A 24,586-nucleotide genomic window follows, 5' to 3' on the forward strand; every position below is an offset into this window, starting at 1 on the left:
TAACGTGCGTTCCTAATGGCGTCAATCGACGAGTGCTTAGAAGAAATCGCTCTAGAAGGACTCCAAGGCGAGTGCAAACCGCAAAAATTTAAAGCGAACGCGAGTAAATGTTCTCGCTCGTGGCAGGCGTGTCATTGCCGAGCTTATGGAGCGTCCTACGAAGGCGAATCGACGCCGAAAGCGTCGACGACGCGTCGAAGGAGCTCGCGTGGAACGCCATCGTCGAAGCGAGCACAAGCGTCGACTTCTACGAAACGACGACGCCGCGAGCAACCGGCAAGCCGTAGAAACGCGATCGATCGATCGACAAGAGAAAAAAAAATAAAAATCTGACCCAGAATTAAAAATTGTGAGCCAATCCGATCCGCCGTGCAGAGGTCTCTGCAGCGACTTCGAAACGCGAAAGAAAGTGAACGAGATCGTTCGTTCAACGGATCGTCTTACATTGGCTCAAGCCGAAGAAAAGCGAGTCAAAATTTATCATTTTGAGATTAGAATAAGTCTCTGTCTTCAGGTGGGATGACAGGCTCGTTATTGTTGCTAGTCAGGAACTGCGAGACGCTGTCTTGTATGGGAACTTTGTCGATCCCACTCTGCGCTTATTCGACGTCGAATATTGCGTTTTGGAAGCGATTGGGCAATCTCGACGGAACGGCATGTTGCGTCCGGCGTTGAGCAAGATAATAGGAAAGGAAGTTCACTCGACCGTCGTAGCGCTGAAGCAAATGAAACTGATAAAGTGCCAGGTAATAATTCCCGTCTCTTCTTCTTCTTCTTCGTTTTTTAATTTGCTTTTTTTTCCTGTATAGTTTGTTTTTAATTCTGCTTGTTCTATGTTGAGTTTGGCTCATTTGACGCGTTTCTTCGTGAAACGCGGACCGGGACATGTTCTTCGACAGAAAAAACGACTCTGCGAACTTTTAGAAGCGCGTCCTCAGAAGATGGCTTCCTATAGTCTAATACGAAAGCACCTCGTACGAGACAATAACATATTTATTACTATTATTATTATTATTGTTATTATTATTTAGAAGTTGCCTGATACTGATCAGAGGTTTCGTCGGCTCAGACAAGCGTTGGAAGATCGCGGTATTATCAAACGCGTTGTCACGCACACGGAGGGTCGGAAAGCCGAAGTGCTCCAAAAAGTCTACAAGTACGTTAATAAAAAAAAAAGAAAAAATGATCTCCTTAGCATCTGAAAAAAATGATCTAGGCTTGCTCTTGCGAAGCCGTACGCTGAAGTGACGGCTATTCTTGACAAGGAGAACGACGACGGTAGCGACGACGACGAGGAGGAAGAGGAGGAAAAGGATGAGACGGCGGATTCAGGTCGCCTTTACGTTCGAGAATGTAAATAAAATCGAACCACGAGTAGTCGTTTTTTTTTATGGGGACGTCTATTAGGGGAATTGCAGGGAGAGCTCTCCGGGTCTCCTCTTCTCGCGCAGACGTACAGGCTGATTGCGGCGCGGGGAGAGAGAGGAATGTCTCAGAGTGTAATTGAACTGCGTGTTTAGGAGATTAGGGATTGTGGTTTTTTTTAGTCGAGTTTTCTACTAGGAATTGATTTCGGCTGGTTTGGGAATTTCGACGTTGGGTGCGAGAGCGTTGATGAAGACGTTGAACCGGCAAAAATTGACGAGAGTCTTCATGGAAGATCAAGGAAGAACTCAGACGGGGCGCTACGTTGCCATAGGACACGAGGAAATAAAACAGGAAGAGAAGAGAGACGAAGAAGGAAAAGAAGAAGAAGAGGTACGGGAAAGCGATGAGTCGAAGCCACAGCCCGCTACGCCGTTGAAAGATAAACGTAAGTTAAATTATTAATTAATAGTATCTGTATTGATGTGTTTTTTTTCCTGTAGAGATTTCTCTAACGGATAGACGAAAACAGTGGATTTTGAATCACTTGGAAACGGTCAAAGTCGATAGTCTGGTTCGAGTGAAAAGTGTCAGTTGAAGCGCGATATAGCTTATTTATAAATTATCCCAGCGCACGTTTTCTTTTTAGGCTTTGGCGAAGGCGGAAACGGAAGACGGGAGACCGTATCGAGTGGACAAAAAATCCGTCAGTAGAATTTTGCACGCTTTGGTAGAAAACGACAAAATTAAGAAAGTGGCGACAAACTTGGAAGGAAGACAAGTGAGCGAAAAAAAACGAGAAGTCGTACTTGGGGGACGCGATTTCAGGGCTCGACTCTAGGTCGTACTGTACGTGCAAAAGGACGTCGACTCGACGAATAGCGTTTTTCAATCATTTATCGAGAGTTATCGTCTATTGTGCAGACGCCAGACGGTAGACTCCGTACGTTTCGCGCGCGTTTTACTTTTTACCGTCGTCGTGTCGGCAGAAGAAGCGAAAACTCGACGGGGACGCGGAGAACGAGCCGACGAAGAAAAAGAAAAAGGATATGGACGTCGACGATTGCGTTTCGAGTTTAGTCGACGAGGAGACGTATTCGAATCTTTGCGTGCCACCCGAGTGGATTCAGGGCAAGATGATCAGCGCGATGCATGGCGACAACCAATCAGATGTTGTCCCTATTCGGGTATTTAAACTTTTTTCTTTCTTTTCGTGGCGCGATTTTTGTTTCTCTGCAGACATCGTCTGTAGTGGCTTTGCCTAAAATGAGTCGGGCTCAGCTTCTCCATCGTTACGTTTGGCGTCTTTTGCAGTTGTCTGCCGGCGACGGGTGAGGCGGCGGCGGAAAAAAGCCAAAAGATTTCGCTGTAGTTTTTTCTTCTTTTTTTTTATGATGCAGTCAAGCCGATAATTCTCACTGTCTTACTCTGTCGAAAGTTTTACTGTTAATGCCGTTTAAAATATTTGGTTACGTCGTCGGAATTCCAAAGCAGGTTAAAAAAAAATAATCATTTGCCAAGAAAAAAAGAATCTCTTATTTTTTCTTTATTAGAACGACCTGGGTGCCGTGTATTGGCAAGATGCGGAGAAAGTTCGCACTCCCGTGGGAAATTTGCCTATAGGATTGAGACACAGACTATTCGGTCGAAGGTATACATATTATATATCTTTTTTTTTCAGAATTCGCTATCGCATTCTAGACGATACCTCGCCGTCACTCTCGACGTCCTTTGCATTCTCGAAGCGATGAACCTCGTCGAAGTGGCTCGCAATCAGGATAACCTTTCCAAGGTAGAATATTTATATGTACACTTCAAAGTCTTTATTTTGTCCCCCATGCAGTCTTTAATCACACTTTCGACGTCCGCTGTTCTTGTGAACACGGTGAACGCATCTCCCGCTTATAGCAGCTACCGATGGTCGGAAATCCGTCATTTTCCTCAATTGACATATAAATTTGACACGATCGAGGCAGTTACTCGTTACTGGGCCGAGTTGGAGCTCCAGTGTTCGCGGACGCCACTCAATCGACGCAAAGTTCGCCGCGCCGACGAGGAGGAAATGATCACGACTCTATTGCAACGACGGCCCGGGCATAGCCCCTTCGTCGAACCAATCGATTTCGATAAACTAACTGAAGACGACTTGGTTGGAGTCGCCGGTCTCCCGTGGCAATTGTTCGCTCACTTGGCGCGCAATTGGGCGAGCGGTTTCACCGTAGAGAGCATCGCCGCCGACGCAGTTCTCACGGTCAAAACGACGACCGCACCGCCGTCAAACGAATTGGCGATAAAGGCGAGAGCGGCGACGACGACGACGACGACGACGACGACGACGACGACGACGACGACGACGACGACGACGACGACGAAGAAGAAGAAGGTGGCAGCGAAAAGAACGATTCGAGTAGCGTTGACTGTCGCTCCGACGACGAAATTCGGTCCCGTGGGCAAGCCCGGCGGTTTGGGATTAGCGAGACGAAAGAGAGCTGTCGCCGGAACGAGACGCGGGAAAGCGTCGAAGGAGAAGAAGAAGAAGACGTCGGATAAGAACGCTGAATTAAAGTCAAAGGTGAAGCCGTGGAGGGACACGGTCGACTACGAGGCGTGGTCGAAGGCGAGGTCCGTTGGAAAACGAGTACGATTTAGCAAGTTTGAAGAACGCATGGTGAGATGAGCGCGTCCAGTTGCGCGTGAAGCGTCTCGACTTTCTTTCTTTCTGCGTAGCTTGTTGTGTTTGCTGCCGTTCGGGAATATTTGAAGAAACGGGGGATCGATTTCAAATGGATCGCTTTGCGAAATATTTTTCGGGAGTTGACTGGAAGCGTGAGTGTAGTTTTTCGTTTTCGCGTTGGAATTATAGGAGGACGGTGTTCGTATTCTAGGTTTCGTCGAATAAGACGTCTTATGCCATACAGCGGAACGTTTGTCAAGTGATGAAAGCGCAGCCCCTTGCCTATAAATTGACGCTGAGAGAGCTGGAGTTCGTCGAGGTGAATGACGACGATACTTCTTGGCTTTTACGTTTATACTTCGCGCGCAGAAACCGGCATTGGAACAATTTGCAATGACGGAAGAGGACTGCTTGATTCTCTTTAAGGAATTGGTTAAAAAACAGAAGAAAAAACTTAGGTGAAAGCGGGTTTTATTCGTAGGAATGTCCGAATTTCTAATCTGACACTTGTAGGTCTCAAGATAAGAGCGGCGAGTTGACTCCGTCGGGCGAAGACGGCGCCTCGACTAGCGCTCGCTCTTTCCCAGTCTTACCGGACTCTTATGCCGAATTGAGAGAAACGTACGACATTGATAAGGAGCCGGCCAAAGAAGGACTTCCTGTCAGCAGAATGATTCTTCTTATACGACGGTATAATGATTTTTTCCTTAGGTCACGGATACTCCTGCTAGTGTCAGCAAGACGGTTCTCTCCAATTTTATAATGGTAGGTGTTGTTAGGGTCGTTTATTAGCGTTGCCTTCGACTGACTATTTAGAGTACGAAAGGGTTTCAAGAGGAGTCTCCTGACTATACGCGGTATCAATGTTTCAAAGTGTTGACATCTTTTCCCGACGTAAAAAAGTCAAAAAATCGAGAGGAGGCAAGATTAGAACCTTTCTTTTTGACAGGATCATTTGCAAAAAGTGACAGAAAGTTTACTAAAAAAAGGAGTTCTGACGAAAGACGTAAAAACATTTATTTACTATTGTCATTATTATGTATCGGCCTTTGTAGAAGAGACGGAGCGAAAGAGGCAACCACGTTTTTACAGTGAAGTAAGGCTTAGGACTACGCGGCGCCGGCGGGTGTGCTCACACACGTTCAAACTGTAGCCACTTGAGAAAATTTACGACGTCATACGACGAGAGCGTATTTGCCCTTGGCAAAAATTTGTCAATGAAGTCGCTACAGAAAATGGAATCAAGGGAAAATAGTCAAGGTACTGCAATAGTAGCCGGTGGGTGTCTCTTGTCACCGTGGCTGTAGATGAGACAGGAGAAAATTCGGTTGCGCAGACTGCGGCTCTTGACTTTAGCAAACTCGATTCGGCTGCTGTAGCATTTCTTGTTAATCAGCTTCTAAGTCCCGACGTATGCGAGAAACGCCACATTTATTTTTTTTCCTTTGCATCGTTTTTTTTTTCTTTCAGGTTGACGTTGACGTTCAGTTTCCAGATCGACTCTTTGAAGACATCGAGTCTTCGAGTGGGGCGGCGACATCCAAGTCGCTTGGTCCCGTGTCCGACGATGATGAAGACGACGACGACGACGACGACGAGGCGGCACAGGAGCGCGGGCAGAAATTTCTGTCTCTGTCGCTGCAAGAAGAGATGGGCGTATCGGAAAATTCGCGACTCAATAATTGTTTGGTGAGAGTGGACAGTCGTCGCGACGGCGAAGACGAATTTCCGAAGCCTCGCGAGCGTCGTGAAGAGGCCGGAGGCGACGAGTCGAATTTCGGCGTTTCGCATTGGTGTCCAGATACGGATGCTTACGCTCGAATTTGCAGGGAACGTCTCCAGTGGGAAGAAAAGGACATCGACGCTGCTTTGTTTGTTTTCGAGCAAATTCGACAGCGAAATTGGAAAGGAATAGATCCCAGTGCTCTTAGCGTAAGTAGAACTAATAGAAATTTGATTCGTTATGCAAGCAATTTAGGATAATCTGCGCGGATGTGAAACGCTGGAGCGCTCTTCATTAACCCTTGACGATCTCGTCCAATCGTTGTTGAATTTTGGACTAGTACGTAGAAAAATTCGAGTTTCTATGATTGACTCTCCTTCGTTTTTTTTTCTAGATAAACAAGGTCGGCTTCGAGTTGCCTCTTCTCGTCGCTCACGAGCACGCTAGAATATGGATGATTCCAATTGATGCGGAAAAATCGCCTGAAGGTTCAGAGAGTCAAGAGAAAAGGCAAGCAATATATAGGTAGGTTTTTCGAGGTTTTTATTGATTTTCTAGGTGGATGAACGTACGACCTTGGCTGACGTGCGTCGGGAGTTTGAATAAGAAAAGCTTCGGCGTCCATTTGCGGACGGTGCTGAACAAAATCATGGAGAAACCGGGAATATCGAAGGTGACGTCGTATTGAATCAATTGAATTACCTCCTGGACTTTTTTTCATTAGAAGCAGTTGCTTGAAGATATCAAGTCGTTCATCTGTCCCACCGCTCTAGACGATCTTATATCGGTAAGAAAACGCTATCTTCCAGCGTTTTTTTTCTCTGCATTTTGTTCTCGCAAGATTCTCCGCTTGTCTGATTGCATCACGTGTCGCCGCCTACGACCGGAAGGACCATCGACGCTCTTTTCCACCCACGTTGGTCTTTCACTTCCAGGTACGCAATCAGCTAACAGCATCTAAACGAAACCGCTCTCTTGACCGCAGGGTCTCTTTTTTCAGCTGATAGCCCACGCAATGAGGAACACTACTTCGCCCGCTCGAATTGCATCGAACTTCTTTCCCAATCCCTAACAACTTAGTCCATCCGTAGAGGGGGCTTCTGCGATCGTTTACTTTCCGCGTCGATTTGCGGGGTTTTGCGCGTGGACGATTACCCATTGCCATGACGACAGGGTACAAATGACGTCGATTGGCGTATCGTTTTCCCATAACACGCATTTATGATTACGTTAGCGGATAACGTCACAGTGTTGTTACGCGTTCTTTACAGTACAGAGCTAGACTCCGCATCGAGCGCAGCGCCTACTGCGCATTCTAGTTTGCACCCCGCATGGCTGCAGCCAAAGTCGCAGGTCCCAATATCGATATATCGGCGCACGCCGATCGACGGCAAGGCTTTTCGAACAAGGCAAGTCGCCTTTTGAGCCAACGGCGTTTTCTCTAGCGACGTTTCTCGTTAGTGTGTCGACGATTTCGCTTTGCCGCGAATCTCGCCTCGCTCCGACGACGCGTCACGCCCTTCGTCGGCGAGTCCTGGCGCTGTTCGCCGAAAGGTCACCTTTCCGCTGCCAGTCAGTTTCGAGACGATCAGCCAGAAAGTGAAGGGTCGATCGAATTCGTTTCCGCGATCGAGGAAGACGGGGGCGGTGGAAAGTAACAATGTTTTGGTGCGAAGTCCTCTCGCCGTGCGGAAGTTGGAACCACTGCCGCAACGATCGTCTCTGCCGGAGCCGGAGGAAAAACCGAAGGAAAAAGCCAAGCTCTCGCCTCTGTTGCGAGGGAAGACACTTCCTGCCTTGCAAGTATCGCGTCCGGCGATCATCGTAACGGACGTCGATTCCATGGTACTGTGGATACCCCCCCTCGCTTGTTTTTGTAACGCGTGAGAGACTCTTTGCCTATTTTTCTCTTGCAGCCACGGATACAGAAAGGACAACAGGCGAGCAAGCTGGAGTCCACATCGCTTCCGGATTTTCCTCAGAATTAAGTGCCTTGTATTTATTATGTGAAGGACCGGACACAGACGTGTCCTAAACGCGCATGTACATGTTAGGAAGTGGTGGCGGCCGTTAGAGAGATTTGATGTTTTTGTTTTGCCTATCTTGTCTGTATATACAATACCTCGTAAACTAAACCTAAAACGCCTTTCCCTTTCTAATCGAACTCCTAACAGACTTTTCACGACGACGACGCCGATCACGAGCTGAACTCCTTGATAGCAGACCAATGCCTCGCCGTGTACAGTACGCCCCGCGCGAATTCGTAGAGAAAGACGCCAAGAATTGCTCAGTTCAATTCATTTTATTTTTTATATGCACTACGCTACAAAAATGCTTACGGAAAAGTCTTCAACTTCGACGCTGCTTTCGATTCGGACGACGAGCATCCTTTGAGTTAATCTGTTGGCTCCAACCTAAAAAAAAAGAAGTTAGTATTCTGTCAAATAGCCGTTGTACGTACCTTTTTCGTTGGCGTCCGTATTAGCGCTACCCGAGCTACACCGCGGGGAGGTTCGGACGCTTCGTAGCTCAAGGCAGCCACCGCAAGCGATGGCCACCCGTTCCAAAAATTGTGGGCGAGTCACGACGTCCTCGGCCACCCCAGTCAGTACCCGCCTGGATGAAGAGTCGGCCCCATATACCGAGTCCCCCGGCGCGCTGGTACCAAACGCTTCGGTATGTCTTCCTGGGAAGAACCGGCGCTTGCGAAGTGGAGAGCGGCTGACTGCTGTTTGTAGGAGTCGACAGGAAAGGCAGTGCAATGCCCAAGTCGAAGTCTCCTGGGCCAGATCATCGTCGGTCTAATCGTGCCATCGGGTGAGACAAGTGCCGGCAACCAGGCCATTTTTGAACACCCCCTCTAAGCCGTACTCACTCGAGCCTAGCGTGAGCCGTGCTTATTGGCAACAATAAGACCTAAGCGATCTTTCTACCCAGTGCGTAAACCGAGGCCGAAGCCCCCCATCGCCCTGCCTACGGGCTCCGGCACGGGATTAATCCGTGGGCCACGCTGAAACAACAACCCAGGACTTGCCTTTTGTCTTCCCCCGAGCCAGTCCGTCAAGAACGAGACGCAGATTGCTCCGCGACGCATCCACCCTCGGCCGCAACTGAAGGAGAATCGGTGTGCGCTTCGCTTTTGAACCGTGTAGCTCCGCCCAGCGCGCTGATTGGTCCGTCGGGGTCACGTGGTGTCCATCTAGCGCTCTCATTCGTCAAACTCTACAGGCGTCAAACGCAAACCGGTTTGGATTACAGGTTTCACTATCTATTGCATAATATGAACGGTCAGCAGTTTATTTTTGGCAGTGACTCAGTGATCCCAAGATGGCGGATGATGCCTCGTGGCCGCCTTTTCTTCACGGTTCGTCTTACCGTTTCGCGTAGATTATCATTACTGGAGTACGCGTAGTCCTACGCGCCAGCTAGCACGTTAGCTTAGAAAAATGGCGGATCTGTTCGCTGAGACACGTCCTTCAAGTTCCCGTGCCGTTCTCGATCGATCGACCGCTACTTTACTCGGCTACGCAGTTGATTCGAGTAGTCTGCAGTGCCTAATCTGCGACGATCGATCATTTTTCCGCGGCTCGGAGGTAGAACGGACACTGTACAACGGATCGTGCATGGCTTCCCCTCCAGCTAGTCGACAATTCGGACCAGACGGCAAACAAGGCGAAAGGAAAACGAAAGACTGAATGTGCATGACGTTCGCCCCGACAGTTGGCCTATTTTCTCGCTGGGACCCCTTTCTGAGTTCTCCAGTACAGTTTCTAAATTCCTTGCCGGAAAAAAAAACCTGCGCCAGGTAAATCATAAAAAAACGCCTCGTTTTCTAAAAATATCTGCAATTGACTATTATTAAACTTCGCTCTCGCGACTCTCAGTGCCTAACGTCCATCCTCGATTTCGACCGGATACCGGCCTCTCGTCGTCGTTTCCACGAGATGGAGTCGAATTTTCTCGTACGAAGCCAGTCGCTTCAGCATCCTCGCTTACATCTCCAGTCGATCTCGCCTTGTTTTTGTTGAGATTTGACGGAAGCGACAGCGTTTTGGAAAGAAGGGCATTTTTATCGGCTGGGCCATTCCATAAAACTATCTCCCCCCAAGTCCAATCAAGGCCAGAGAGAAATTCATATAATCGAGTCCTACCTTCTTTGTCCGGTATCATTGACTTTAGACTAGCGACAACTCTCATAAAAGCACTGCCCTCAACACAGAAGGGAGGCGATCGGCGCGTTTTATCACGAAAGCGAAAACGAGGATGAGATTCTAAAAGGAAAGAACTGAAAGTCGTCATAGGAATGCATACGACTGATACCTCCGCCATCTGGACTCTGCTCCCCAGTAGTTTCCTTCTGAGGAGATCTTTGGAACACTTCAGACATTCGTCGCAAGCTTCGGGTAATGAAACCTGGTGGAGAAACGCGAAATTTGACGTCACAGGAATTGAACGCGTCTCCTTACCAGGTTTAGTTTGATCCTTCTCTGGTCCGACCTCAAAACTTTTTTCCGCTAGATCAGCGTCACTTTGTTTTGTCTCAGACTCAGAATAGGCGTCTGTGACGGCGGCGGCGGCGGCGGCGGCGTTTTCAGGCTCCTTCAATTTTGGAGAACCTTGCACCCTGCCGTTTGACTCAAAAGCCAACGGTCTGCTGGGTTGTCGAACCAGCGACGAAAGCATTGGCTCACTTTCTCCCCACGGCACCGCATTTCCCGGCTTGCTACCTGGCTCATATTCAACCCATTGCCTACTTTTCCTTTTCTCTGCTGCTACTGGCAGCGGTGGCGGTGGTGGCGGCGGCGGTGGCGCTGGGGGATCTTTACTCAATTTCTCAGTTTGAGCAAAGTGATTTTTAATTGCCGCCACGATTTCTTGTTTCGGATTAAACGGAATGCCCTTGCTGACATCAACGCGCGCAACGCCTCGATCGACTTTGGCCGCCTCGATGAAGGACAACTGTTTCGCAAGCAACGAATCACGCGAAGTCAAATCCTAAAACAGAGAAAGGTAAAGCGCACACAAAACTCAATCTCTTGCACTCGCCTCTAGCCCTTTGTTTTCTTCTTCCTGCAGCTGCGCTGCCAAGACGAAGTCGGCAATCAATTGAGAATCCTCATTCGCTGCTGCCGCGTCTCTCTTATCCTCGTCGCAGCCGCAGGCTCCGTCAGTCTTGCTCTCAACTCTATCGACAACTCGCTCCTGTGTCAAATCGGTGACGCATAGATTATTCCCCGATTCCATGGCGTGAAACGCCTCTAGCCGCTTGATGACGCGCAGTACGAGCGGTCGTTCGACCGGCTCCCACTTGACGCAATCGCGTATCAAATTAGCCCAATGTAAATTAACGAATTCCGGTATAGGCGGCGATTTTTTCTTCACGCCGACGGCCATGAGTATGGCAAGGGGATGCATGCCGGGAAAAGGGACTTTATTAGTGCCCATTTCGAGTAGGACCATGCCTAGGCTGTAGATATCCGCTTTGAAGGTGTAGTGAGAATCGTTGATAATTTCCGGCGCCGTCCACTGGGCAGTGCCGACGTGACCAGTCATGGTAGCGCTTTCCAGACGCATTCGAGACAGGCCAAAGTCGCAAAGTTTTGCAACGGGCGGTCGCGAAGTCGAGAGGAGAACGTTCTGAGGAAAAAGGTCAATAAATCACATGTATGTATGTATGTATATGTAATGGATCTCTTTTGTACCTTGCTCTTTAGATCACGATGCATAATATTGATGCTGTGCAAATACTGAAGACCCGAGCAGACGTCGAGCGCAAGTTTCTTCAACTCGCCGTCCTTCAGCCGATACTGGACGGCGTGCAAGAGCCAATAGAGACTGCCGCCGCCGACAAATTCCATGACAATGCTGAGACGCGGCGGTTGCTTGCACGCCGCCATCAGCATGACGACGTTGGGATGACGCAAGCAGTTCATCACTTCAATTTCACGATGAAAACTCTCAATCGCTTCCGGCGACAGATCCTTCGCCCGTATCACCTGAAAAATAAATTCATCCGGGGGATATATTTAATTAACAAAAGGTGAGATTTTGTTTGTTTTTAATTAATGAATCTAATTATTATTACCTTGATTGCGACGACGTTGCCGAGCCATCGGCCGCGATGGACTTCGCCGAACGCGCCCGAATCGAGCATGTCGTCGAATTCGAGATCGCTGAAGTCGATGCTGAGAAAACGCGAGACGAGGCCCGACAAGGCGGCACCGGTGGCGACAGCGGCGGCGGAAGAGGAGGCGCCGCTGCGTTCGCGGGGTCGCGTCAATTCGCGCACTTGATTGATTAGGTCAAGTAAGGCGTAGTTGATCTTGAGCTTCGATAGGGACGGTATCGGTTCGCGACACATGGGACATTCGAAGGAATGCGCGCGCGTTCGATCGTCGCCGTCGTCGGCGTCGGCGTCGGCGAGAGATCGTGCGCAGTTGCGACAGAGCGTGTGGCCGCACGGCGTCGAGAGCGGCGTTCGCGTCGAATTGAATACCGACATACAGATGGGACATTCGGTTGCGCGAAAGCTTGCGCCGAAGCTTCCATTGCTACGCAAGCTGTCCAACGCCATTTCTGGAGAAGAAAAATGAGAAGGAATTTATTAGGGGGCGTTCGTCGCTTCTTTGCCCGTTTGGGTTTGGTATTCCTACCCTTTATCGAGTCTTTGAGCCGACAGTTTGATACTTGAACCGAGAATGCCACTTTTTGCCGTAGTACACAAACAGTGACGTAATTCGGGTGCTACGTCATTTGGCTGTGCGCGCTCTAACACGACTACTAGTAGCGAAATGTACGGCCTCGTGCGTCAAACGTTCCCTCCGACGTCGACGAACGACTGCCTGAGCTGCAATCTCACCGGAGATGCGCACGAGAAGAACCTCGTCGTTGCCGGTAGCACCGTTCTAACGGTGTACGGACTCCGAGAGCCGCGCAGAACTTCCGTCACTGGTGAGCGTGCACGTAAAAAAAATAGCGAACTCGTGCACAACAATAGGAACGTTGACAGAGAGGAGAAAAAAGAAGCTCGAAGTCCTGTTTCAGCACAATCTAAATGGAATCCTCCACGGCGTTCAATCCGTACGCATGGAATCGAACAGTCGCGATTCGCTGCTCTTGTCCTTCGAAGATGCCAAAGTAGAGCGTTTCGAACGACTTAGCAACAGTCACGTGCTCATTCCAATAAATAGTTTTCCGTGGTGGAATACGATCCGGACGCTCACTGTCTAAAAACGGTGAAACTCGTCGATTTTAGAGAGGAAGTGGATAAGGTGGACGTGATACTTATAAGTGACGTCAAAAATCACGATGCATTGCAGGAAGTTCTTTCCATCCAAGCCAAATCAATCATACGAGTCGATCCAATTCAGCGCTGTGGCGTCATGCTCATTTTTGGAAGCCACTTGGCCGTGTTTCCGTTCAGACGAGAACTTTCGGACGATCAGGATTTGACGCGGTCAGAGAATCGACGCGGCAATTAACGTATCGTTCCCAAATGTTTTTTTGTAGATGCGGGTTTGATGAAATGCCTCATTATGTCATCGACTTGAAATCGATTAGCGATCGAATTGCCAACGTCATCGATGTTCAATTTCTTCACGGCTATCACGAACCAACGTTGCTCATACTCTTCGAATCGCTCAGAACGTGGCCAGGGTGTGTAGAAAAAATTTTTTCTATGTATTATGCGATTCTCCTCTTCTAAAAAAAAGGAGAGTCGCTGTTCGTCAGGACACCTGTGCTCTCATCGCCATCTCGATGAACATCACTCAAAAAGTCCATCCCGTTATTTGGTCTTTGAATAATTTGCCTTTTGACTGTCTCAAAGCGTTGGCAGTTCCAAAGCCAATTGGTACATACAATAGAATCACTCTATATTATATATGAAACAGGCTATAGAAATGTAGAAGAGATATTTTGAATTTTTTCTAGGTGGCGTGATCATTATGGCAGTCAATTCGCTGCTCTATCTCAATCAGAGCATTCCGCCCTGCGGCGTTTCTCTTAATTCTATTACGGAGCAGAGCACCATGTTTCAGCTGAGTGAGAGAATAAATACGTTGGCTGGCATTCTTTGAAATTCTTTCGCTTTTTTCTCATATCAGAACCTCAGCCAGGCGTGCGTCTTACACTCGACTGTGCCTGCGCCGCTTTTCTATCGAACGACAGGATGGTAATATCTCTCAAAAGTGGCGAAATGTGAGCGGACAAAAGAAAATTGCGCGATTTATTTTTATGTTTTTATTTAAATAGCTACGTCGTTACCTTGGTAGCCGACAGCATGCGAACGGTGAGAAGCTTCAATTTCGACAAGGCGGCGGCCAGCGTCATAACGACATGCGTGAGACCTTTTCCCCAGTCATACGTTTGATTTTTCCTAAAAATAAACCTCCCTTGTCAAAAGATTTGCGCTCTCGATACAGACTATCTATTTCTTGGTTCTCATTTGGGCAATTCTGTGCTACTTCGATACACGCAGAAGAGTCAAGACGGTACGGGTACATAGACGACTTACTAGAAAAGTCGTACGACTCGTTTTCTCTTTTTAGAATCGCTACCAAAGGCAGATGCGGAAGCAGAAGACGTACGAAGTCTTGGAAACGATCTTCACTTAGCCAACAGAGAGATTCATTTTTTTAGAACTCTCCTAGTTCAAAGCGAAGAAAAACCGAATCGTTGTCAGAACAGACAGGTAGCAAACCCAAAGACGTACAGTACGCAGCAAAAAAAGAGAAAGAGACAAACTATTATTAATCCTAGGAAATAGACCGTCTCTCGTCGACGATCTAGACGATTTGGAGTTAGAGGTGTACGGATCGGACACGCACTCGGGAACCGAATTGGCCTCTTACTCGTTTGAGGTAAAAAAAACGTCGTCTCCAAACGAAGAGAAAGAGAGCATTATGTTTATGAAACCAGGTGGCCGATAGCTTGCCTAATACCGCTCCCTTTGCCAAGGCAGTTGTAGGAGAACCCGCTCTTTTATCGGTACGCAAACGCGCAATATTCTTTGCGCAGACTAAACAGTTTTCTTTCTTTTTTTCAGGAAGAGGTCTCTTGCTTCCCCGTCTCCTTTTCGTTTGTTTCTGGCTATTTTTTTTCTTCTGTCTTCTAGTTTTTGTCCGACGGCTATTTGGACTTGGAAATCGTCGGCTGTTCCGGCTACGGCAAGAACGGCGCCTTGAGCGTGCTCCAGCGCAGCGTTCGACCTCAGGTCGTCACCGCGTTCGAGTTGCCCGGTTGCGTCGACATGTGGACAGTCAAATCGTCGATGCCCGCCGAAGAGGTGTGGGTACAAGCGCATGCATAAAAAATTCAACACACAATCTCTCGTTATTATTAGTCTGACGACGCTGAACTCGCCGAAGCGTCAAACCAGCACGCGTTTCTCATTTTGAGTCGCGCGGACTCGAGCATGGTTAGAGAGAGAGAGAGAGAGGAGGAGAGCGTAGAGCGGGAAATTCTTGACTTTTCTTTTTTTTTCGACCAGGTGCTTCAGACGGGGCAAGAGATCATGGAATTAGATCACTGTGGCTTCAACACGCAATCGGCGACGATATGCGTAGGCAACTTGGCGGGAAGCAAATATATTCTTCAGGTAAGAGAGCGTTGAGAAAGGCGACGAATAATAAATAGAATTTCTTCGCAGGTCTGTCCAACTGGAATTTACCTACTCGAAGGAGGTGCCACTCCAAATAAAAATAATTATTAATTTATTTAATTTTTTATTTATTAGCTGATCAGCTGGAATATTTGCCTTTGGATGAGGAGAGCACCGCTGTCGGCTGTTCGATCGTCAATCCGTTCGCCGTGATCTTGCTGTCGGACGGATCGCTGTGTTTGCTCACGTTGCGTGAAGAGGCCGGCGGCGGATTTGCGGAGGACGTCGAAATCGACGACATGCCGTCGGTTCGCCTTCACGTCAGCAAGCCCAATCTAGTCAAAGCAAGAGCACCGATACCGTTGCCAAGACGACGGCGACGTGGTTTTTATTTTATTTCGTAGGGTCCTCCTATCGTCGCTTGTTGTCTCTACGAGGACGTTAGCGGTTTATTCGCGCTCGAATCGGACGTGGTTGTGAAGCAGGAACGGGCCCCGTCGCCTCTCCCCCAACAGCCTGCCCCGCCAACGTGCGAATCTCTTCGCGCGAATAAAAACTTTGATGATCTAAAATGTGAAATTTCAGTGTCGTTGCTGTGGACGACGAAGACGAACTTCTATACGGCGATTCGGCGCCGGAGGCTTTGATTCCGGGCATGGCGAAGCCGTCTCAGTCGTCAAGGTGAAATGGATTAAATGGATTATATTGATTAAAATTATTTCTCGATCTTTGCGTAGCGTTCCACTCGAGTCGTCGTCGCCGTCGTCGCCGTCAATGGCTCCGCCGAAAGTTGCCGGCACCGAACCGACGTACTGGTGCGTCACTTGTCGCGAGACGGGCGATCTGGAGGTATGGGCGATGATTCTACGATCGATTGACTGACCGGCTTTTTGGACGGTGGGGGGGGGGGACGTAGGTTTATCAACTTCCTGAATTCAAGCAAGTATTGAAAGTCGACAAATTCGTTCGCGGCAATCACGTTTTGGAGGACAGCGAATCGGACGAATTTCGGTACGTTTCTCGATAGTTCGTAGACCGTACGACGATTCTCTCGTATAGCGGCTCTGACGAACACATAACTCTTCACGAAATTCTACTCATCGGAATGGGAATGGAGAAAGGGAGACCTCATCTGATGGCACGCGTCGACCAGGATCTTTTGATCTACGAAGCGTTTCCGTGTCGAAAAACGATTCCGCTTGGACGTCTAAAGATTCGATTTCGAAAGGTTTCGCGTCCGTTTTTTAGGTCGACTTTCTCACGCGCGAGATTCTCTTCCTCAGATCGACAACCAAGTACTTCAGCGAGAAAAGTCGTCGGGGCCTCAAGAAAGATCGCTACAGACGGCGTCGAAACTTCGAGTATTTGGCAACGTCTCCGGCTATTCTGGGGTACGACAATTGTCGCGCTTTTTCGCCCCGCAATTGAATCGTCTCTCTCTCTCTCTTAAGGTTTTCGTATGCGGTGCCTTTCCTCATTGGATTTTTATGACTCATCGCGGCGCTCTTCGCTTTCATCCGATGTCCATCGACGGTCCTATCGTCTCCTTTGCGCCGTTCAATAACGTCAATTGCCCAGACGGATTTCTCTATTTCAATCACGCCGAAGATCTTCGCATCTGCGTTCTGCCCACTCATCTTTCGTACGACAACGCGTGGCTCCTACGAAAAGTTCCCCTACGCGCGTCTCCGCGATTCATCTCCTATCATCCGGAATCGATGGTAAGAGGAGAGGAAAACTTGAGCAAGAGACACTCTACTCTATTCGCTTCAGACTTACGCTGTCGTTACAAGCAAAGAAGTCGACAATCGAGCCGAGCCTCGACTCAATAACGACGACATCGAGGAAGTGGAGTATGTCGATCGAGGTGCCTTTCTCTCCCTCCATCAAACAATCGCTCGTATTTGACTTTTTTTCTCAGACGATCGCTTCGTCTTTCCCACCATGGAGAAATTCTCCCTTCAGCTCTATTCGTCTCTGAATTGGGAAGCGGTGCCGAACGCTCAGTTCGAGCTCGACGACTGGGAGCACGCGACGGCGCTCAAGACGCTTCGACTTCACAGCGAGGAGACGATATCCGGACGAAAAGGTTTTCTCGTCGTCGCGACGACGTCCGTGTTCGGCGAAGAAGTGACGAGTCGCGGACGAGTGAGCTATGAGTCAAAAAGCCAGACGTCTTTTCCTTTACCCCGCCTTTAGATTGTGATTTTTGACGTCATCGAAGTGGTACCCGAACCGGGGAAGCCGTTGACGAAACACAAGCTAAAGGAACTTTGTTCGAAAGAGCAAAGGGGTCCCGTGACCGCCGTCGAGCAAGTTGACGGCTATTTGTTGACGTCGATTGGCCAGAAGGTGACGGAGGAAAGACGAGACGCGGCTGTTTTCTATTTTTTTTCCGTAGATCTACGTTTGGAAATTCAAGGGAAATAACGACATCATCGGCTTGGCGTTTATCGACACTCAACTTTACATACACACGACCGTGACGTTGAAGAACTTCGTGCTCATCGCCGACGTCACCAAAAGTCTCTCTCTGTTGAGATATCAGGTAAAAGAGAGTGCGAAAAACGAGCCTTGACTGACGAATTCGTCTCCATATTAGGAAGAGCACAAGACGCTGGCTCTGGTGAGCAAGGTATCAATAGTGAAATGCGTGTCAATAGCGTTTTTGTTGACTTGCGTAGTCTAGGATTTACGCGAACTTGAAATCTATACCGCAGAATACGTCGTCGACGGAAAGCAGCTTGCTTTTTTAGGTTAACCGAAAAGCGAATTCAATTCAACGACGCTTTACTTAATTCGTTCTCTCCTTAGTTTCCGATTCGGATCGCAATTTGATTCTTTATCACTATAACCCCGAAGGTGGGTGCACGTTGTCTTTGATTTGCGAGGTATTGCGATTATTTTGATTTTTTAGCCGTCGAGAGCGTCGGTGGTCAGCGTTTGCTTCCCCGCGCCGACTTCCACCTCGGCAGTCGCGTCAACGCGATGTTTCGCACGCCCGTCGGACCGGCGAAGAGCGGCGCGGAGAAAAAAGGCAAGCACATCACGTGGTTCGGTAAGGCCTAAAAGAAATCGCGTCACTTGAAGAAGCGAAACGTTTTTCCCGCGTAGCCACTCTCGACGGCGGCCTGGGCTATTTTATCCCAATGCCGGAGAAAACGTACAGACGACTGCTCATGTTGCAAAATAAATTGGTAACCGGAATACCCCATTTTGCGGGACTCAATCCCAAAGCGTTCAGGTGACCGTGTTTGATAGTCACTTGGATGACGCTACGTGGCATTGATTTTTTTGACACAGGTTGCCATACTCACAGCAAAAGTCGCTGTCTAATCCTTGTAAGAATGTCCTCGACGGCAATCTTCTCTGGCGCTACGTTAGCCTGAGCTACAAGGAGAGAAACGACTTCGCTAGGCAAATAGGAACGACTGTCAATCAAGTTGAGCCCTTATCGACTATTTCGCGCCTATGACTACGGTTTTTTTAGATTCTCCAGGATCTTATGGATGTCGACAAAGGAACGGCGTTGTTTTAATTAATAAGCGAGTCGACGTAAGAAATGCACATGTCGTGCCGCGTACATACACCACCATACGCATCGTTTCTTGAAAATCGATCGATAAACAGTTCTATACTAACGTGCAATAAACGCTTCTTTGTCTGCTTTTTTGACGACGAGACGCTTTCATTTTCCCCGCGACGCTTTTCGTTTCCCCCGCCTCTGCACAAGGACGCATAGCGAATGGTACAAAAGGCGGCGGTGTCTATAGAAATTACGTTGGCTGACCGTCGTTCGAGGTGACGTCACGTCTGCTTCCATTTCCTCGTCGTCGGCCTGTTTTCCTTCGGACAGGTTTTTCCAGTTGATTCTATTGCGTTTGACGCCGTCATAAAGGGGCTTGAGGGACGGCGTGTGATCAGTAAAAACCTAGTAAGAGATGAAAAATTCAAGTGTTTTTTCTTTTGTTTTCAGGTTTTACCTCGTAGAGAGGCAAGCAGATTGCGTCGATGAAGCCGACCTGCATATTGGGCAATTCGTCCTTTTTCTGCCTATCCATCATGGGCTGTCAAGTTAAAAATCGTGTTTAACTAAATATCCGTATTGCAACGTGCGTTTGTGTATCACTATAGGTTGCAAATTGAGACGAGATTTTTCCAAGTCACCCTGCTCGAAAAATTCCGAGGCGACCAACTCCGCCGTCTAAAAAAAAGTGAGGCTTCAACTCTTGCAAACGTCACTTCTTTGACCGTACCCTTTTTTGAACTTTCCACGGTTTCGTTATAGCGCCTAGATCGCAGGCAGTCATCAGCATTCCCCTCAACAAACCACGATGATTAGCGTCGTTCCAGTCGAACGTTTCGCTTTCAATCAAATCTCGAAAGGTCCCTCGTTTCCTACGTTAACGGTACGCACGTATACGTATCTCCTATTGTCGCTCTCGCGTATCTACTGAAAATAGAGAGCCAAATCGGTTGCTAGGATGCAAGCTTCGAGCATTTTGATTGCTTTGCCGTATTGATCCGCGTTCATTCCTTCTAGCACGTTATTTCCCTACGACAAAAATTTTGGTCCGGTACGAGACGCTTTCTATTCTTTGCCTCGCTATTTAGTATCATGATGCAGTGGTCAAAGTGATGGTGCTCCATCGTCGACGTGCTGTACAGTTGAGCGATCGGCGAAGAGCTCCTGACGCGCCACTTTTTCCCTACTACAATTCTCCTGCGTTTCAAGTATATTACTCACTTGACTTGAAATGTGTTATTCGTTCCTCGGTGATCTAGATCGTGGCAAAAACAGGCTATCAAAAGAACGAACTGTTCCAGAGGACTCAGGCTCTGATCGTATTGTCCTTCCTAGGAAAGGAAAGCGAAATCGACAGAGAAGAGAGCGGAAATTAGTGGTACCTTGAAAATAGCGAACATGCTCTGGGCAACGTTGAAAGCGTGTCTCCAGTTGTGATACGTCACTTGCCTGTAGTTTTTCTTCACGGTCGATATCCACCGAAAAAGAACCTAAGTAGGGCAAAAGAGATATGATAGTATCTCTCTCAGCGGCACGCATCGAAAAGGTATCGCACCACTCTCTGCACGTGAAAATGCTCGAGCAGGTGCAGGTCAACGAACATGCGAGCGCTCGCCAGAATTGTATCGTCGTCGGAAAGGACAAGATCGTCGAAAGGAAAGCGACTAACGTTTTCCACAAACTCGTCCGCCGAAGGCAGAAAGCGCTCCTGGACACAAACAATATAGCATGAGAAGAAAAGTTAGCTTTCGGTATCAGTCGTTTGACCGAGTGCTTGACCGCCTCCTCAAGGCTAGAAGATGCGTGGTAGGAAAGAACCTGGGCAAGAAAATTCAGCATTGCATTAGTATTTATTAAAAGTACCTCTAGAGCGATGTTGCGTCGAGCCATCGATGAGCACACCTTGTCGTACATCATGACGTTGTGAATGCCCAGGCCACAGAAAACGGCGAATGACTGCCGGATCCAGGTAAGTATTCGGCGTGAGACAGGCTTGTTTTACCTCGAAAACGTGCTGGTCTTTTTCGTCAAAATAGTGACTGCCCATCTTGTTAAAAAATTGCATGACACCTGAATTAATTTGTGCAGTAGCTATAGTTCTTCGTCCAAGGGCATACCAATAACTTTTTTCTCTTTGTTATAGATTGGGATGCAGAGAAAATTTTCGTACTTTGGGACCTGGTCTTTTTCGAGCTATAGAACACACAAAGGTACGCGAACCATGCAGTCAAACTTGACAGAGTAGTTCTTACAACTAAGGAGTGCTGACTAACGTTGTCAAACTCCGAAACATTGATTGCCTTGAAAGAAAGCGCTAAGCTTCCTCAAGTTCTCATAGAGCCAACGTCTCTCCTGACCTCTCCTGTTCTCGCTACCATTTCAGCCTTTGCAATGTATGGTCCTACAACTTCGTCCGGACTATCTTGCTCCGCGCTCTGCTCTCCCTTCTCCTTCTGTTCGTGCGTCAGTTGAAAAATGCGACTGAAGTTCACCTGAGGAGAAATTGCCTGCTGAAAAAGTTTGCACTTGTCTCTACAAGCCCTCGCCTCTTCTTCGTTTTCGTCTAATAACATGACGGAGCATTGTTCGCATGGAATCAGCTCCAAGCCTTCGACCAAGATTTCGTGTACGCTTGTTTTCAAACACGTCTGCTCTTCGAAAATTCCGCGCGCCATTTCGAGAAGACTCTGAAGACTTTCGTGTTATAGAGACGCGCGATCATCGAAAATCTTTAGCTAACCTCGTTCTTTCGAAGATAAAACATCGATTTTTCAAAGAGCTGGGCGTTCGTCAATGAAATTCCGCAAAACGTCAGGTAAGTTTTGAATAGCTATACAACACGCGCCCGGGCGTAGAATATTACTTTGCGCAAATCTAACCAAAGTTCTTTACTTTCTGATCTTCCGGCGTGAATACGTCGGATTTGCTCTTTTCAGTTACGATTTTATTGATAGCTTGGGCGACCCCGATTACCTGTATACGCATGCAGGGAATTAACGTTATATATAAGCCAAGACTAAAAAACTAACTAAGCTAGGGGGGAAATCGCACCTCTCCTTCTGTACTTATAATCGGTTCAGACATCATGCTTTTGGTTCGATATCCCGTCGCAATGTCGACGTCGTGATTAAATCGTTGATCTTTATAGGCATCGGCGATAATGATACCCGTTCCCGATTCGGCGACGTAGCCGACAATTCCCATTCCCCACGGAATGCGAATTTCTTTTTGATTCTGCGTCTCCTCCACCGTCGATCCTTCGACGACGTCGAAGAGCTTGGCGACGAGACACTTCATCTTGCCGCTTCCTTGTACGAGAAAGAGGGAGCAGCGATCGGCGTTCGCCAAAACGGCGACGTTCGTTAGGATTTTGTGCGACAGCACGGTCACGTCCAGATCGGACGATATGTCGCGAACGAGCTCCATGAATACGTCACTGTCACTCTTCTGTCGAAGAGCCATTTGTGATTCGCGGCTGTGAATTCGATGCTGCGGTATGTCAATGACAGAGTGCAGCGCTGCCGAGTCGCCGCCACTTCCGCGTCTGCCTTTTCTGTCAGCCATGGATGTTTTGTCTCGATTTCAAAATTGTATTCATACGTCACAATGGGCATCGTCAATCCCGGGCTTACATCATACGGGCTTTTACTGACACTCGTTCGTTTCGCGATGGCCGAAGCATCACCTCGCTCCGCGCCAGCGGCGGAGAGCGATCCCAAACCCGTCTGCATCGTCTGTCTAGGCATGGCAGGCTCTGGCAAGACGACATTCGTCCAGCGCTTGAACGCGCATCTGCACGAACGTCGCAAGCCGCCCTACACAATCAATCTCGACCCCGCAGTGCGCGAACTCCCCTATCCAGCGAACATCGACATCTGCGACACGATCGACTACAAGTCCGTAATGAAAGACTACAGCATGGGCCCGAACGGAGCGATCGTCACGTCGCTAAACCTATTCGCAACGCGATTCGATCAAGTTCTCGCCTACGTCGAACGCCAGCAGCGCGAGCGCGCGCGCCACGTCCTCATCGACACGCCGGGACAAATCGAAGTGTTCACGTGGTCGGCGAGCGGCGCAATCATAACCGAATCGCTCGCCGCTTCGTTTCCCACCGTCGTCGCCTACATAATCGACACGCCGCGCTGCGCTAACCCCGTCACATTCATGTCGAACATGCTCTACGCGTGTAGCATACTTTATCGCACCAAACTACCCTTCGTCGTAGTCCTAAACAAAACCGACGTAATCGATCCGAAATTCGCGATCGAATGGATGCGCGATTTCGACGCATTTCACGCGGCGCTCGCCGCCGAAACGTCCTACGTTTCGGGTCTCGCTCGATCGATGGCGCTCGTCTTGGACGAATTCTATCAGAATTTGTCGTGCGTCGGCGTTTCGGCGGCACTCGGCGGCGCGTGCATCGACGAGTTTTTTAGCGCCGTCGACGCGGCGCGCGTCGAGTACGAGACCGTCTATCGGCCTCAGATCGAACGGCTCAAGCGCGAACGAGATCGCGACGAGGAGACGGCGAAACGGCGACAGTTGGAACGATTGAGACGGGATATGGGACGGGGGGAGGAGGTTGCCATGACAGTCGGTTCGGAGGAGGGAGAGGGAGAGGGGCCCATTCCTACTGGGGGAGATGGATTTCAAATAGATTTGGATGGCGGGGAAAACTGATATTAATTAAATTTAGTCTAAAAGTGGAGTTTTTGCATATGGGATATAAAACTAGAGACTAGAAAGTCACTCCTAGTCTATTGGATCCGTAGTTGCAGCTTGCTTCTCTCGCAGTAGCTTTTGCAGGTGAGCGTCGTCGTCGTCGAACTTTGAGTCAGGATAGAGCGCTTTAAGCCGTTCCCTTTCCGAGCGCGCGACGCCGTTCTGGTAGAATTTCATTAGTTGGTTTTGAAAGCCAAAATTGGGACCGGCTTGGGGTCGAGCGCAGCGCACCGCTTCCAGTATCTCCGGCCAGCCAAAGTGGGTGACACTCATCAGATAGGCACACGTTATAGTCACGGCGCGAGATACTCCGGCAATGCTGTAGAATTCAGGATTGGCGGGGAAAGGGTTTTTTTCTGAAGGGGTCTCGCGTTTTTACCAGTGAACGAGCACTGTCCCACCGCTGAGCCTTTGTATATAACCGTATTAGGGATGTGCGATAGGGTCTGAGAGGAGTTTTGTTACCTGGCTTGGTGAATGAAGTTCGTGCAATCTTGAAAATATTTCGAGCTAATAATAGGGTAATAATAATAATAATAATAATAATAATATTCTTTCTATTTATTAGACGGCACGCCGCTCAAGACGCACGCAAGGTAAGAATTAGAGCAACTTACAGATCTTCCGTGGGACTGTCGTCGACGTCGAGGCACTTGTACTTTAGATACTGCGAGTACAGATGCAAAAACGGCTCAATGCTTTAGTTCGGAGCGAGTCTTTACATCGTAGTGTTCTTTGGCAGACGAGTGGAGAGACACGACATGCGTGATACTGTTCTCCTTCAGTTGTTGCTCGTCTTTCGCGTCTATTTAGGAGAAGGCCGGTTTTTTTGCATAATTACTAAAGCGTGTTCACACTCGACCTCGACAACTGCCCACGAAGAGGCCGGGAACAATCTAGGGGTGGGTGACGATCTGTCAACGCATTAGAAGCAAAGATAGAACCTTGTTCATTCCGTTTCCCATTTTTGCA

At 48.6% G+C, this 24,586-nt stretch overlaps 6 protein-coding genes and 2 long non-coding RNA genes across 11 annotated transcripts; 4 read left to right on the forward strand and 4 right to left on the reverse strand.

The window, feature by feature from the left end:
- Nucleotides 1–4: 4 nt before the first annotated feature.
- On the forward strand, nucleotides 5–5,299 carry LOC136184414 (general transcription factor 3C polypeptide 1-like). The gene is made up of 26 exons (XM_065971310.1): nucleotides 5–67; nucleotides 127–276; nucleotides 339–465; nucleotides 515–746; nucleotides 810–974; nucleotides 1,032–1,156; nucleotides 1,217–1,353; nucleotides 1,408–1,499; nucleotides 1,564–1,813; nucleotides 1,869–1,954; nucleotides 2,015–2,146; nucleotides 2,207–2,299; nucleotides 2,355–2,552; nucleotides 2,605–2,696; nucleotides 2,766–2,859; nucleotides 2,919–3,016; nucleotides 3,067–3,157; nucleotides 3,209–4,033; nucleotides 4,093–4,191; nucleotides 4,251–4,358; nucleotides 4,409–4,497; nucleotides 4,553–4,700; nucleotides 4,751–4,804; nucleotides 4,856–4,933; nucleotides 4,989–5,045; nucleotides 5,095–5,299. Exons 1-26 carry the CDS (start codon nucleotides 16–18, stop codon nucleotides 5,137–5,139), a joined length of 3,717 nt encoding a protein of 1,238 aa, XP_065827382.1. The 5' UTR covers nucleotides 5–15; the 3' UTR covers nucleotides 5,140–5,299.
- On the reverse strand, nucleotides 4,953–7,045 carry LOC136184473 (uncharacterized). Its single transcript, XR_010669366.1, has 2 exons — nucleotides 6,465–7,045; nucleotides 4,953–6,399 (listed from the first exon to the last, which is right to left on the reverse strand). It is a non-coding gene; the product is annotated as an uncharacterized lncRNA (long non-coding RNA).
- On the forward strand, nucleotides 6,839–19,033 carry LOC136184468 (cleavage and polyadenylation specificity factor subunit 1-like). Its single transcript, XM_065971378.1, is given in 44 exon segments — nucleotides 6,839–7,171; nucleotides 7,224–7,607; nucleotides 7,679–8,438; nucleotides 8,501–8,648; nucleotides 8,700–10,231; nucleotides 10,281–10,772; nucleotides 10,839–11,426; nucleotides 11,477–12,713; nucleotides 12,772–12,899; nucleotides 12,953–13,033; nucleotides 13,082–13,218; nucleotides 13,272–13,418; nucleotides 13,475–13,614; nucleotides 13,695–13,805; nucleotides 13,868–13,961; nucleotides 14,016–14,103; nucleotides 14,167–14,254; nucleotides 14,312–14,346; nucleotides 14,403–14,454; nucleotides 14,523–14,623; nucleotides 14,682–14,750; nucleotides 14,809–14,814; nucleotides 14,878–15,048; nucleotides 15,106–15,180; nucleotides 15,253–15,360; nucleotides 15,412–15,445; nucleotides 15,499–15,707; nucleotides 15,768–15,892; nucleotides 15,949–16,044; nucleotides 16,101–16,212; nucleotides 16,280–16,591; nucleotides 16,647–16,754; nucleotides 16,815–17,084; nucleotides 17,137–17,230; nucleotides 17,285–17,511; nucleotides 17,563–17,715; nucleotides 17,765–17,911; nucleotides 17,966–17,998; nucleotides 18,053–18,119; nucleotides 18,178–18,225; nucleotides 18,281–18,421; nucleotides 18,478–18,607; nucleotides 18,667–18,805; nucleotides 18,854–19,033. Coding segments are annotated over 37 exon segments (4,284 nt in total). The 5' UTR covers nucleotides 6,839–7,171; nucleotides 7,224–7,607; nucleotides 7,679–8,438; nucleotides 8,501–8,648; nucleotides 8,700–10,231; nucleotides 10,281–10,772; nucleotides 10,839–11,426; nucleotides 11,477–12,553; the 3' UTR covers nucleotides 18,902–19,033.
- Nucleotides 9,521–12,518, reverse strand: LOC136184423 (mitogen-activated protein kinase kinase kinase 9-like). Of its 3 annotated transcripts, XM_065971327.1 has the most exons (8): nucleotides 12,416–12,518; nucleotides 11,848–12,338; nucleotides 11,465–11,758; nucleotides 10,809–11,399; nucleotides 10,229–10,757; nucleotides 10,083–10,175; nucleotides 9,914–10,033; nucleotides 9,521–9,856 (listed from the first exon to the last, which is right to left on the reverse strand). In XM_065971327.1, the coding sequence occupies exons 2-8, from the start codon at nucleotides 12,334–12,336 to the stop codon at nucleotides 9,621–9,623; spliced, it is 2,352 nt and encodes a 783-aa protein (XP_065827399.1). In that variant the 5' UTR covers nucleotides 12,337–12,338; nucleotides 12,416–12,518; the 3' UTR covers nucleotides 9,521–9,620. The 3 variants fall into 3 exon arrangements, with proteins under 3 accessions (XP_065827399.1, XP_065827397.1, XP_065827398.1); XM_065971325.1 differs by having other exon boundaries at nucleotides 9,521–10,033; XM_065971326.1 differs by lacking the exon at nucleotides 12,416–12,518 and having other exon boundaries at nucleotides 9,521–10,033; nucleotides 11,848–12,351.
- Nucleotides 18,901–22,983, reverse strand: LOC136184425 (dual 3',5'-cyclic-AMP and -GMP phosphodiesterase 11-like). The gene is made up of 20 exons (XM_065971328.1): nucleotides 21,941–22,983; nucleotides 21,782–21,862; nucleotides 21,630–21,719; nucleotides 21,436–21,576; nucleotides 21,247–21,381; nucleotides 21,142–21,189; nucleotides 21,007–21,082; nucleotides 20,892–20,959; nucleotides 20,753–20,845; nucleotides 20,657–20,707; nucleotides 20,445–20,597; nucleotides 20,272–20,379; nucleotides 20,111–20,220; nucleotides 19,966–20,053; nucleotides 19,818–19,918; nucleotides 19,620–19,761; nucleotides 19,493–19,567; nucleotides 19,347–19,430; nucleotides 19,144–19,294; nucleotides 18,901–19,087 (listed from the first exon to the last, which is right to left on the reverse strand). The coding sequence occupies exons 1-20, from the start codon at nucleotides 22,451–22,453 to the stop codon at nucleotides 18,996–18,998; spliced, it is 2,400 nt and encodes a 799-aa protein (XP_065827400.1). The 5' UTR covers nucleotides 22,454–22,983; the 3' UTR covers nucleotides 18,901–18,995.
- Nucleotides 19,465–21,971, forward strand: LOC136184471 (uncharacterized). Of its 2 annotated transcripts, none has more exons than XR_010669363.1 (6): nucleotides 19,465–19,577; nucleotides 19,652–19,772; nucleotides 19,978–20,695; nucleotides 20,750–20,858; nucleotides 21,033–21,590; nucleotides 21,645–21,971. It is a non-coding gene; the product is annotated as an uncharacterized lncRNA (long non-coding RNA). The 2 variants fall into 2 exon arrangements; XR_010669364.1 differs by lacking the exons at nucleotides 19,465–19,577; nucleotides 19,652–19,772 and adding an exon at nucleotides 19,807–19,940 and having other exon boundaries at nucleotides 19,991–20,097; nucleotides 20,149–20,695.
- On the forward strand, nucleotides 22,544–24,134 carry LOC136184447 (GPN-loop GTPase 1-like). Its single transcript, XM_065971355.1, has one exon. The coding sequence runs from the start codon at nucleotides 22,559–22,561 to the stop codon at nucleotides 23,570–23,572; it is 1,014 nt and encodes a 337-aa protein (XP_065827427.1). The 5' UTR covers nucleotides 22,544–22,558; the 3' UTR covers nucleotides 23,573–24,134.
- On the reverse strand, nucleotides 23,531–24,586 carry LOC136184461 (dual specificity protein phosphatase 22-B-like). Its single transcript, XM_065971372.1, has 7 exons — nucleotides 24,559–24,586; nucleotides 24,477–24,510; nucleotides 24,337–24,419; nucleotides 24,232–24,281; nucleotides 24,080–24,124; nucleotides 23,994–24,023; nucleotides 23,531–23,933 (listed from the first exon to the last, which is right to left on the reverse strand). The coding sequence occupies exons 1-7, from the start codon at nucleotides 24,577–24,579 to the stop codon at nucleotides 23,645–23,647; spliced, it is 552 nt and encodes a 183-aa protein (XP_065827444.1). The 5' UTR covers nucleotides 24,580–24,586; the 3' UTR covers nucleotides 23,531–23,644.

This window comes from Oscarella lobularis, chromosome 3 (genome assembly GCF_947507565.1).
Source record: "Oscarella lobularis chromosome 3, ooOscLobu1.1, whole genome shotgun sequence".
Taxonomy (NCBI): Eukaryota; Metazoa; Porifera; class Homoscleromorpha; order Homosclerophorida; family Oscarellidae; genus Oscarella; species Oscarella lobularis.